The sequence below is a fragment of the Electrona antarctica genome, assembly GCF_951216825.1.
Source record: "Electrona antarctica genome assembly, chromosome: 7".
NCBI classification, from domain to species: Eukaryota; Metazoa; Chordata; class Actinopteri; order Myctophiformes; family Myctophidae; genus Electrona; species Electrona antarctica.
Window position 1 is genome coordinate 27,623,673 of NC_136812.1, and position 13,708 is coordinate 27,637,380.

Consider the following 13,708-nt stretch of genomic DNA (forward strand, 5'->3'; position numbering starts at 1 on the left):
ATTAACGGCTAGCGTGCATCTCTAAAGGAAAGAAAGAAAAAAACAACACTTGTTTCAGTGCACACACACACACACACACACACACACACACACACACACACACACACACACACACACACACACACACACACACACACACACACACACACACACACACACACACACACACACACACACACACACACACACACACACACACACACACACACACACACACATATAATAGCTAATATGAATAAGATAGAAACCCATGTAAAATATACAAGATGTATTTGGTTTATCTAGCCTGTCATCATCATACTCTTACAAAGAGGTCACAACATGGCCACTCATCTCGCTGTGCATTTACAAATATTGAAGATGTTATTCTTATGCGGCAATCTTTTTTCCTCGGCTCTGGCAGCCTCTGTGTTTACACAAACCCCTAATTGGCAGCAGGCAATTTGAATACCAGTTAATGACTTTAATGGGAGTCATTTGTCAAGGTTGTTTATTGAACGGCATTAATAAGCGCGGTACAGTTAACGAGCTATAATTTGATGGCGTATTTATTACAATAACAAACCTTTTCAGTATCTAGAGGGGGAATAACTGGTCTCCTTTAATGGTGTAGCATAAAACACAAACACGACTCCGCTCGGATGACTCACAGTGTGTGCCAACAGTGCTATGGAAGCAGCTACAGTATGCGTTGGAAGTACGTTTCTTCCAGCCAGCCCCTCTTAACTGCAGTGATGTCATGTTGCTGAATGACAGTACTTGTCTGTGGTCAGGCAGTCAGGAAACCAGCTTGTGCATTTGTGTGTATGTGTGTCAGCGTGTCTCAAACGTTTAACATGATGAGTAGTAATTGAGTGTCCCTCACCAGTCACCACCTTTACTACCCCCGCTGTTTTCAAACTTCGCAGACCCCCACCACCCACCCCATTAGGGCTGCAACTATTGGGTTCTTTTCTTAGCAATTACCCCATCCATGACTTTTTCCGAGTAGATGAATAGTCAAAAAGCACATTTTCTTTGATAACTTGCTTTATTTTTTATGCATTAATAAATATACGTAAACAAAATGTAATTGATTATATAAATAATTGACCAAATCAATTAGTGTGGTTTAGCTCTTAAGCCCTATTCTACACTCACAGAAATATCTAAAATAGCAGATCTACACATTTTTAAAACATTTTGAAAGAAAAAGGCTTAAAAAAATCGCTTCCAGGGGTTCCCAAACTTTGCAGCTCAAGACCAAAAAGATACATGTAATGTCTCCCTGGGACGCAGACTTTAATTTTTTTGAAACATTCTGAAATTCTTTAGAAAATTACGGGTCTGTAACCCAAAAATAGGTCCCGACCCATTGTTTGGGAAACACTGGACCACTCAGCTTCCATCGGGGACTCTGTTGTTCTGGCCTGCCTTCCCAGGCTGCGCTGAACACTAGCCTAAAGCTATGTCCAAGACAGACAAACCATGTCCGGACATGAGTTCTACCGTGGCAGGGCAACAGGGCAGGGCTCGGAAGAAATTTAAACGCCAAAGAAATGCCACTGCTGGCTGGAAGATGTCCATAAACAGTAATAAGGGATAATGATTATTTAGGAAGTCGACACAGACTAAATAAACGGTGAACACTACGAGGGAGTAGTGATTCCATGTACACGAGGAGGGCACAGACCATTTTACAAATCTTTAATCATGTTTTCTTTTCAGGGTTTTTCTTTTTCAGCTAGGAGTCATTTGTAGGATTTTCTAAAGAGGATATTAATACAAATGATGTCCAAAAATCTACTTACATCATCTGATTGTGCACTTCAATATATGGATTTGTATTGAATCTGCATTGCAGCATGTGTTTAAAATCTTTTAAATGATGGATGCTTCATACAAATTCGTGGCAATCTACCGGAAAAGTGTGCACCAGTCAACAGTACATAAGTGATAGGAGTGTGTGACTAACCTTTGTTGTCTATGAGGAAGGTATATGATGCCAGCGAGTCCTGGTAGTAGGTGACATCCTCCAGGATATAGGCCAGGTTCACATCCACCCCCACCACACCAAGAAGCAGGTTACCAAAGTAACATGGCCGGCTAACCGTCATGATGAAACCTTGGGGAACAGTTTGGTACATTTAGTCTCCACACAGCAGCTCTGCTTGTTATTGATTTTATGCAGCTAGTTAAACTTTGCTTATGTTTAGTTGTGTATCTGTCCAGTTCAGCCCAATTCAGTTTAGATCGGCTCGTTAACTTAATACAAAAACAAAGATTAAGTAATTAAATTAACCACTCAAACCCCATGTATTCAGTGACCAGGGTCCTCTAAAATAGCTTCTAGATCTGCTATGTTCACAGAATGCTCGCCTATTATCATCACAACCTTTATTTCAGCTTGGAGTACAGTTGAGGGGAAGGCCCTCATTTTCAATGTAGCCGAGATATTAGGATGAAATGAAACGGGGACACTATGGTTCAGGTGGTTAATTAACTCAACCAGGCCAGGGGGCAGTAGTGATAGTTCAGTTCCCCGCCACCGTTCACTAACTGGTCATAGAAGAAGATCGGCTCCCCCAGCAATGGCGGAGGTGCTCGTGCGGATCGGACCATTGACTACCTAAGAGTCTTTAGAAGCATTCATATTTTAGAACCGCGGTCACCGGGAGTTGCTATTGAGCCACTAAACACGGTCGCTCATCCATCGCGATCGTTGGCACTCCGGGATATCATTAAAAACACGTTAAATAAGCCCTTCGTTCTAAGAGTTAAAATCAATTCATTCCCATTTCTTCTTGTTAACTGGTGTTTCATTCGATATTAATTCAAAACCATTTATTTTCAGTCACTGAAGCATGGTGTGGCGCGGTCCACCTACCGTCTCCCATGGGGTCAGAATAGGGCAGGCTGAAGCGGACCAGGTCGATCATGCGGTTGGGGAGGTTGATGTAGAAGCGGCCCACCGTGGTCTCCAGGTTGCTGAGCTGGTTCAACACCATCATACTGCCTTTGACCACCGGCAGCGCTTCCCTTCCCGACGCCCCGGCCGATATCACGGAGGATCGGTCGCGGTCGCGCATTCGGTCCACGCCGTATTTCACCGAGTTCTGCTCCGCCAGGTCCCGCAGGAAGGCCAACTCCTTCAGACCCGTAACGCCCTCTGAGAGGAGGAAGACAGGCGGGTGGTGGAGGTGCAGGGAGGGAATAGAGACAGCACAGTGTGAGGGAATTTATTTAGACAACAGTTTCCCAAACAGTGGGTCGGGACCCACTTGTGGGTCGGGACCCACTTGTGGGTCACGGACCAATTTTTATGGGTCACAACTTCCCAATCCCCTTTTCTTTTCCTACAACGTAAGTTGTAGTGAAAGTAAAAAGTATTTCAGAAGATTTTTCACTCCCACAATTAAAAAAAAAAAAAAACATCTAAGAAATTCCATAATGATAATAATAGTTTGGGTCCAGGGCAAACATCTAATATCTCTTTTGTGTCAAAGGCTAAACGTTTGGGAACCACTGATTTAGATCAATGTGACTGAACTACACAAGACCACTAAGAAAAACTTCTTGTTCACAATGACTGTCACAACGGAGCCTTTTGAGTGGAGTATGATGAGCCGATGCTTAAAAGCAAAAGTAGTGTTTGAAAGGGGACACAGAGAGAGAGACAGAAAACAGCTCTTCGGTAATGAGCACATGACTCAAATTCCTATCATCTTTTCCTTCTACATATGGTAAAAATGAAAGCAACAACAGGAAAAGAAATCTGATTGCAAATTGTGCCACAACACAGTGATTGTATTCTTTGATCTTTGAAAAGGAGGCTCTATTTTGGTTCAGAAAAAGACAATACAGATTCAGGACCAGTGTCCAGGCTACATGACCGTGCAGCCTTGCCCGTACTTCAGAAGAAGACCTGTTCTGCGTCAGTCAACACGCCTGCGTTACTCCATGCATGCACGCCTGAGATCCTGCATCACCACCTCGCTATTCTTTGAAGCTTTATACATACAAAACCAACCATCTGTAAAACCCTGTGTTTATCTTTCAAGCCCCAAGTTTACGACACGTGCAGAACATCCCACCCAGTGCGCCACAGCACGGCGGATCAACAGTAAATGCACGTTCCAGACTTTGGACTAGGCCAGACGTTTGACTTTACGAGTCCTGAGGTCACTTGAGCCAGATTTGTACTTAGTTGCACGCCACAGAGCCAACGTGTTGTAAGCTTGTAGATCGGCTATTTTCACTGCGCACGACAAAGTCTACCAAGCCCTTTAGATGAGCCTGGATCACCATGCAGCTGTCACCTGGATCACTGGGTCTCACAGCTTATTGGGAGGGATATGGCATGGAATCCATGCCAGTGTCCAATCACTGTTGGGATTACAGCAGAATCATGTTTTAATGCCAAGACTCATCTCTGGTGACCATATTGTTGGGCGACTGACAAGACGTGGCTTTGTGGGGGGTTGCCATGTCAAATGGACAGGATTGAGGGGCAGCTTTTCTGGCAGACATGGGATCTGCTCTTTTATGTCAGTCAGTTCAACAAGTAAACACAATGCAATATTGAGCCCTATAATTAACCCTATTAATTACTTTCAGAAAAAATATCAGGATCTACAAGCAGAGCTTGTAGTTAGTCTATTTTGACAAAAAGAGATTTTGTGGTGAGTGAAAAAAGCAGTGGATCTAGCATAGAGCCCTAGGCCCATGAACAAAAACTGTAAGAGACAAAAGAACATCACATGGTGCTTAATGACTTTCTGGCAGTGCAAAATGGAAAGTTCAAGAAACTAGACTGAAAGGGAAACTGGAGTTGGCAGAACATCTTTTTTATTTTGTGCGTGTACACACACGCGTGAGAACACATGCACACAAATAAATACAGTGTGGCCAACAGATTGTTGATCACCTTTGACAAACAACAGTTCACATCTGCCAGTGGAAGCAGGGATTAAGACGCACACACACAAGGGGGGGCTTTGAGCCGAGTGTATAATAGCCTAGGTAACAACAGAACAAATGTTTTTTCGCGATATGCAATGCTAATAAACTCAAAGGCTGATAGATGTGTGTAACCTTTTCATTGTGGAGTGTTTTAGACACACACACACACACACACACACACACACACACACACACACACACACACACACACACACACACACACACACACACACACACACACACACACACACACACACACACACACACACACACACACACACACACACACACACACACACACACACACACACACACACACTTTGAAGTTTCCCTTCCCCTCTCAGATGTTTTTCATTTCCATACCCTAATGAAAGAATTATTTTATTAATGGTGAACGAATACATACACACTACAGTTGAGGGGAGTGTGTGTGTGTGTGTGTGTGTGTTGGGGGGGGCAGGAGCAGACAGATGGATGGATGATGGAGATGAAGAGAGGGAGGAAGGGTGCACACACCACACCAACACACATGGTGAGAACAAAAATCCTTTGAGGTTTTAGAGCACCTCTCTAACCTTCAGTCCTCTGTGTGCTATGCATATCCCATCACAGACAAAGAAAACCATGTCTAGCACACGCATAATTAGCTTCCAGTGGAAAAACAAACCAACAAAACAAAAAAGTAGCTCTGTACCAAGAGTCAAAATTGTAATTGAAAGAGAACTGCTGTGTGTATCTGTGTACAATGTAGTGGTTGAGCGGTTTACGTCCAATGACAAGGTTCAACTTCACCAAACCGAACTTGTTTTAGGGTACGTTTCATCTCCATAATTTTTTGACAGTGACTCTTGTTTTTAGTTTTGTTTTTGTCAGATTTTCTATTCTGTATCTTGGGTCAGCCAGGATCCAGTGCTTTGCATGTTATTGTGCTGCCAAATGTTATAACCACCTAAAGCCTGATTCTTAACTTAATCATACGACAATGTCGCATGCCAGAAACAGCTCTTATACAAGCTCACAAGGCATTGTGTAGCTCAGGGGTTCTCAACGTTTTTGGCCGGGGACCCCCGGAAATGCTTTGGCAACGTCTCAGGGACCCAGCCCCGCCCCCTCCCAACCCCCAATATAAATTGACTGCTACAATAACCTTAAACCATTTTGGGCGGGAACCCCTTTTGGTGTTTTAAGCATTGTTATAATTTAGCTATTGAAAAATAGCAGATCTACAAGCTCATAGCGCGCCACCGAGTGGCGCGCTACGAGCTTGTAGGTCTGCTATTTTTGAATTATTTTTTTAAAACAATCTTTTTTTTCTTTTTTTTTAAATAATTTGGGGACCCCCTAAGATAATTTGGCGACCCCCCGAGGGGTCGCGACCCACGGGTTGAGAACCCCTGGTGTAGCTAACCATGCGTTGTCAACTATTTTTTGACACAGGACACCACTGAAGTCAGGCATGAGAAACAATACTTAATTCCTCCTAACTCATGGTGGCAAACCCCCAAACAATAAATCTTTGTATTTCAGTGACGAGTTTGTATTTGTGTGCGAGTCGTACCGTTCATGAGCGCGTAGGTGAGGATCATGGCAGAGTTGTTGAGGTGTCTGTTCTCCTCCCTGACCACGCTGAGCGTTGCTCTCTTCTCCTGCTCCGACGACTCCCGAGACGTGATGCCAGATGACAGGTAGACGATTACCATATCTGTGGCTAATGGACACACACACACACAAATGGAAATGCCATGACAATGTATTACATGTTAAAAATGAAAACGTTGCATTTGGTGCGAGACTGAATTAATCTGCTGTAATAAAGCAGTGGTTTGTGGCCTTTTCTGGATCAGGGCCCACTTTGAAAATATCAAAGTGTTCATGGCCCACCCATGTCACCACTTACCACGGCAGCCATACAGCGGTCAGATGAGTGGGCGCAAGCATTTTCAGAGCATGTTTTAATTTAATGATCAATCAATCGATTGTGTTCTGGCTAGTATCAATGGAACTAACATAGCATACACGCAGTTCCTACTCATCAGTATCACAATGAAAACTACATTTTCAAGATTTTTAAAAGGAACACTGGGTGATAAGACTCATATGGCTTAAAACATTATACTTGCCCTCAATAACTAAAAAATTAAATGTAAAACACATACGATATCTTCTTCACTTTAAAAATGGTTAATATTTTAAACCTAAGGGGGGCGCCATTTTAAAGCGACTGGCACAGGTATGACGTCACACGTGCACATTCCCCCACTGCCTACCAGTGGGCCCTGGCCCACAGGTTGGTAAATGGCTGTAATAAACATTGATGAGTTCTCTCCCAGTCACAGCTCTTACTGGTGCCATGCTTGCTGAGGCTGGTGGTGTTCCGGAGCAGCTGGAAAGCCTTCTGGAAGCCGGCTGCGTGCTGCGTCGGGCTGTCCGACGCCTTGATGTTTGAGATGAAGGTGCTCATCTTCCGCTTGGTCTCGCTGGTGGCTGGAGACAGCAGGCTCTTGTAACACAGGTCCAGGGAACAGTAGCGAACAGACTCCGCTACCGACAGAATAGAGATCTGCAAGGAGGCAGAGAAAGCCAATTAAGACCCGACGCAGATTCTTAAAAAACGCTTTCTGTCTCAGCCCCCACCTTTCTGTTTTACAATGTATTGAGGCTGAAAGGGAAAGCCGATCGTCCGAGAGCTTTGATATGCAGTAAGCCAACGTTATATGTTTATCATTAAATAGAACGCTAAATAACACGTTAAACACGTCTATGGAGTTAAGCAAGTCTATAATCTTTTTCAATCATTTGGTTAAAACAGTTACAATTATTTGATGTATCGTTTCAATGAACAATTTAGATGCTACAAAAGAGTTACTGTAAAATGTGGAGTGTACAAATGTTAAATCAACACTCTGGATTTTGCCGTTGAAGCAAGCGGCTCCTTTGGCATTCAAGGTAACCTTTGTCCAGTACAGCTCACCTTGTCGTGCTCGTCCACAGCATTGAGGACGACCAGCGCTGAATCTCTGGCGATCTGTAACTGCGTGTCAGTAACTGACGCTCCATGGTCCACCATCACCACGATGTGTTTAGACTGAGGCCGCACCGCCGCCACATACACAGGCCTGCAAGAAGAACACACACAGACGGCTACATTTATCCACCAGTGGTTCTCATACTCTTTCTTGTGAATGACCCCCCAAATTGATATGCATTTGGCCACGGACCCCCCACGTCTGAAAAGGTTTTGTTCCAGGGACCCCCAGAACAGAAGATTTATGTTTTTTAGGTTTTTTTTAGTATTCAAAAAATTTCATTTCTCTCTCCCCCACTCCCCCTCCCTAGGTGGCCCATGTTGCAGACCCTGGCCTCCACCTCTGTCTGCTGTGGGCCACACTGTTTTCACAGGAGATCCCCTTCTCTCCGCTGTTGCTGTGTGGAGGCACATCTCTGCCCTAACCCCAATACATGCTCTCACCACCAATGAACTCTTGCTCCAAATCCCCTGCTATCAGAGTCCGTATTCCCAGTTTCCCCAACAATGTATAAGACAATGCATAACAACTAAATGAGGTCAATAATCTATTTCTCCCCTGAGCAAGCAGGCAATGGTTAAAATGGCAGCACTTGTGCAGAGACCAGGGGTCAAATTGGGGGTAGAGCATGAAGGTTTCATGGTGCAGCTTTAAGTTAATAATAATGTAATAGTAGTAAATGTAATTAACAATTTTGAGAACCTGTATGATTTTTGCGTACGTGTGGTCTAAGGCAGTTCAAAATGTGTTTGTAGAGTGAGAACAAATTCAAGTAAGAACATATTGATGAATCCCTTATTTTGAAAATCCGCCATTTCCGGTCCACAACCGGTAGTCCTACGTTAGGAGTTTTCACACAGCTGGATGGGCCTTGTTTACAAAGGGAATCCAGGCCGGAGCTCCGGAGAGCTCTAGATTGTCAGCTCTGTGCCGTCAAAGAAACGCTGTTTTGACCAAAAATGCCATCTGGGACAAGGAATAGGAGTTACAGGCGATTGAAAGAAATGGATAGAATGGATGCTTATGGCGACGACGATCTAAGATGGGCGATCCAGTTCTGTGCTAACAACACAGCTAGCTAACCGGCTAACGTGAGTAGCATTTTGGCTCGAGCAATCGAACGCGCTATAAAAGCTCAATTGCCGTAGGCCGTCGGCAATGGCGATAAGCGTCACTATCAAAATTAGGCTTCAATTGACTTTAATCGTCGGCAATGGCGCGGAGGGTGTTAAGCACAGATTTGTGCTTACGCACTTCTAATGAATGAGGTCCAATGAGAAGCCATCACATGGTGAGAAAAGGCGAGTGATGTACTCGCTAAGCCACATACACTCAGTCTTGCAGCAGCAGCATAATTTTGTTTCATAGCTAAAGGCCAGCTGACTGGCTTACAACACCAGGAAAAAATGCAAGAGCAAGTGCATGAACAACAGAGAGATGGGGGATAGATTAAGAGACAGACAGACATATACACTGAAAAAAACAAAAAGAGGTGTAAGACTCCTTTCCGAGGGCATATGTGGTCAGATTTGGGGGCGAGGGGGTGGCATGCCATCCACATGCCCTCTGAGATGCCTTACGACGACTGCTGAGACAAGAGGAGGAGGGAGCTGGATATGAAGAAGGTACTGGGGGGGCGGAGGCACCAGCAAGTAATCATAGAAAGAAAATGCGTGTGGTACTGTACCTGCTGCGATGCTCATAGCTTCCCTTGCAGTGGAACTTGTGGGCAGGGAAAACCGTGAAGATGCCCTCCTCTGAGCTGAAGTACTGCCACTTTATCCCTGGGTTGGACTTCAGGTTGTCTGCCAACACTACATATAGGAGAGAGGGAGAGAGAAGGGGGTTATGGAATAGAGGAGAGGAGTGTAGAAAGGGAGTGAAAGGAGGGGTGTAGGAAATGTGAAAGAGGGAAAGGGACAGGAGACGAGGGAGAGAGAGAGAGGACATACATGAGAAAATCTGGGAAACATATGCCAAGTTTCACCTTTTCAAATGTACCGGTGGTAACCTTTATTTAACCAGGTTAATCCCACTGGTCAGAGCAGAGGTTAATCACAGGCTTTGTGTGCGTGAGAATGAGAGAGCAAAGACACTCACATGACATGTACTGCACTTGCATTCCATGTGTGCATATGTCATGCTTGATGCTGAATGAAGATCATATTCTTTAGCTGGAATTAATTTGCCTTAATGTGTTGCAGTCACATTTTGTATCACAATGTAAGATCTGTGGTGCTTTTATTTTATTTTTTAGTATCCATTGGCATTCCCTGTAAAATAAATACTTCTGGTACTTAGAATAAGTGGGGGAATAATTTTGACAGCACAACTATCTACAAGAATTCAATACAGAAATATTTACCTTCCACTTCGTAGAAACATGTGTTTTATACTATATATTAAGAGTTTCAACTTACACCAGTCTCTCTACCAAATCAACAATTTGCCTGAAGGTACTGTAAGATCATATTTCAATCAGCTACTTCTGTTTGAGTATGGTGATGATTAATTATTTTCATAGGAAGTGAAAACTCTGTCTGTAATTTGTTTAAGTGCATCCTGGCAAAGACAATCACAGCTTTCGACACCTACCGGTACATCTATCACCTCTAACACCTCTAACACCTCTATCATTTTATGTAGGAAATACATCAATTTTCAACTTTCAACAAAACAAGTATGGCCAGTCTGACCATACAGGCTGTGAATCAACGCCAATGTATGCATCAGTGCTTCACTGACATTTATGAATATATTACAATGACGCAGGCCAACTTAACAGCATCCTCTGCCAAAGACGCTGAGCCAACAAACCATTTTAGTGGGTCACAGAGTCAACAGTATCTTCACAGAGATCCAATCACAAAGACTGCAGCTTCCTGTCTGCTCAATGCAACACAAAACAGCCTTTCACTTCAAAGATAAAGAGATGGAGGGAAAGGACACAAATAGAAGCTGGATTCCTTAACCAGGCCAACAACTATTGGAACGAGAGTGAGACAGAGAGGAGAGAGAGTGGAAGAATGTCTAAGATAACAGTAGATGGTGATGTAACGGTTAAAACCAATAAAACACAGGAATGTAGGCCCACACTGGCATCTAATATCCTGAATATGAGACCAGTCTACTGAGCAGCACTGAAAATTATAGAGCATTTGTATACTGGCACTGAGGCACATCCACTATAAACAAACAACATGGATGTTCTAGTGGCCAGACTATACACAGCAACCTGGGTGGATTAAATATTTCAAGAAATTATAGGCATACAATAATTGTACATTGTACATTGCATGAATGGATTTCATGTATTTCAAAATACATCATCAAATATTATATTTCATTTGTGCCCAATTTTACAGCATGCTTATTAGCAAAATATGTATTTGGACAGGCGAGCAAAAACTAAAAAGCCAAGGAAGAAGTACTACGCACAGTTAGATGATAGATAGGATGATAGATGACACACTGTAGATCGATCGATCCATACAGTATGTATCATCTATCATCTCAAAGTTGGTATTGTGACTTTATATATTGCCAGATGGAGTTGGATTTTTTTTTTTTTTTTACTTTTAAAATCTTTTCATTGGTTAACATTTTTTTAACCAACACACCAACGTAAAGGCTGTTCAATGGCATCGATTTATGGGGGGCTGGGGGGGAGAAAAGAAAAAAGGAGTTAGCTGGTTTCTGCCGGACAGTGATGATATAATAGATTTAAGAAGCCCAATTGAGGGGCAGTGGGTTATTATTGCACTGCAGTATGCTTGCTAGTCTGCTGCGCAGCACATCATGCTAGTCCCTCCATCCATCTCTGAGACTGGTATAAACAGGAACCACTCAGCAGTGTTGACAGCTGAAGAGGGCTCTGTACACATATATGTTATACATCTGCCTCCAGTGTTTAGAAAGCTCTACAAATGGACACATTTTTTACCTTTGGGACAACTGCCAAGCGCTCAACATGTCTACTGGGCTCAAATGAAAAAACCTGGATACGTATGCATTATGTGTCCGTTATAACAGTTTTTAATTATTCATTAGTTTAGTTTGATTTCAGTTTAGCTTTAGTACTGTATCTATCTATTATGAGAAAAGCTATATTTTACAGAAGCTGAAAAGGGTAGGATGAAGTGCACGCCATCAGATATGATGGTGGAAAAACAAACAAGGCCGAAGGCATGGGGAGAGAGTATGTTTTGCACTCAGTCCGTGTATGTGTGTGCGTCCGTCCGTCCGTCCGTCCGTCCGTCCTTCCTTCCTTCCTTCCTTCCTTCCTTCCGTCCGTCTGTTACCAGCTAATCTCCGCCACCGTTGGCCCGATCCATGCCAAACTTTGCACACACACTCCCTGGATGCCAACGACGAACCTCTGCCCCAAATATTCCTCAACGGCCTGTTATAGCGCCACCATGAGGCCGATTTAGGCAAAACACATTTCTGTAGATTACTCGTACACATTTTATCCATACATCACACAATTCGGTATACACTATCTCCATAGTCGTGTGATCAACACGGATCTGCACCATTTCCCATCTTCCATCCTGATTGGCTAAGATTGGCTTCCAAAGCTCACATGATTGGTCCGTTTCGAACAAAATGCCACAAATCACAAACACTGTGCAATTTCCGTGAAATTATACACACACAATAACTGTTTTTAGCTATAACTGCATCGATCTGTATACAACTTATGTATGCGCACTCCCTAGAGGCCATGGAAAAACATTGTCCCTGCATCCCTCCACATCTGCCGGTTATAGTGCCACCATGAGGCCGATCTCTGCAAAACGTATTGCTTATGTTAGTCGCACAGATTTCATCCAAATGTCACGCAAATCGGTACACATGATCTCTGTAGTCATGTGATCAAGACGAGTCTGTTGGATTTCTCAGATTCTACACTGATTGGCTAACATTGCCTTCCAAAGTTTTCAGGAGTGTCCCGTTTTGTACAAAATGCTGCACATGTCCTGCTCATCCAGAAAATTGTTGCAAAAAACTAACAAACATGTTTATATTACTCCTAAACATTTGCCAAACATCTCACACAGTCCTATCCTCCTGGTGGAGACCTGTGCCCAGAAGGGCACTTTTTCTAGTTTAGTTTGTTTTACTTGGTTTTCGTTTCTTTTAAAAACGCTTGTCATGCATGCACACACAGAAAAGCTAAAACCAGAAACTAGTTAAAAGGTTCAAAACTAAAGGGGATATAGATTAGGTAAGAATGCAAGTCTGAAAAGCTGGGTTTTGAGTGTGGTGAGGTTGGGGGCATCTTTCATGGGAGCTGGGAGTGAGTTCCATAGGCACTCACTGAGAAGTCCCCGTCACCCCAGGTTTGTTTCATTGTCTTGGGGATGTCGAGGAGGTTGGCATTACCCGACCTGAGGGAGCGGGAGGGGGGATGTCGTTGGAGTTCAGAAATAGCGGAGAGTTGTTGAGGGCCTTGTAAGTGGTGATCATTATCTTGAGATCTATTCTGTGTTTGATTGGGAGCAAGTGATGGTCATGAAGGAATGGGCTGATGTGGTCCCTGGATCGGGTTCTGGTGAGCAGGCGGGCGGCAGAGTTTCGGTGGTAGAGATGTGTGTTATCAACATAAAGGCGGTTAATTCAGACCACAAAGTTCACCACAATCGAGGTCAAAACGCCCGCAGATGCTTGCAACGAATGAACACACGTGCGACAATTTCACGGGACCGCACTGGGAAATACGCTTGCATAATCGCCCC

The 13,708-nt window shown here is 43.6% G+C and overlaps 1 protein-coding gene across 2 annotated transcripts in view; it reads right to left on the bottom strand.

Annotated features, from left to right (window-relative positions):
- Positions 1-13,708, bottom strand: part of cachd1 (cache domain containing 1) — a 106,201-nt gene that overhangs the window by 33,011 nt on the left and 59,482 nt on the right. For both annotated transcript variants that reach the window (XM_079504937.1, XM_079504936.1), the window contains exons 5-10: positions 9,655-9,781; positions 7,913-8,057; positions 7,285-7,501; positions 6,500-6,649; positions 2,867-3,148; positions 1,955-2,104 (exon numbers count right to left, since the gene is read on the bottom strand). In XM_079504937.1, coding sequence (XP_079361063.1) covers positions 1,955-2,104; positions 2,867-3,148; positions 6,500-6,649; positions 7,285-7,501; positions 7,913-8,057; positions 9,655-9,781 — 1,071 coding nt within the window. The remainder of the gene's footprint in view (positions 1-1,954; positions 2,105-2,866; positions 3,149-6,499; positions 6,650-7,284; positions 7,502-7,912; positions 8,058-9,654; positions 9,782-13,708) is intronic.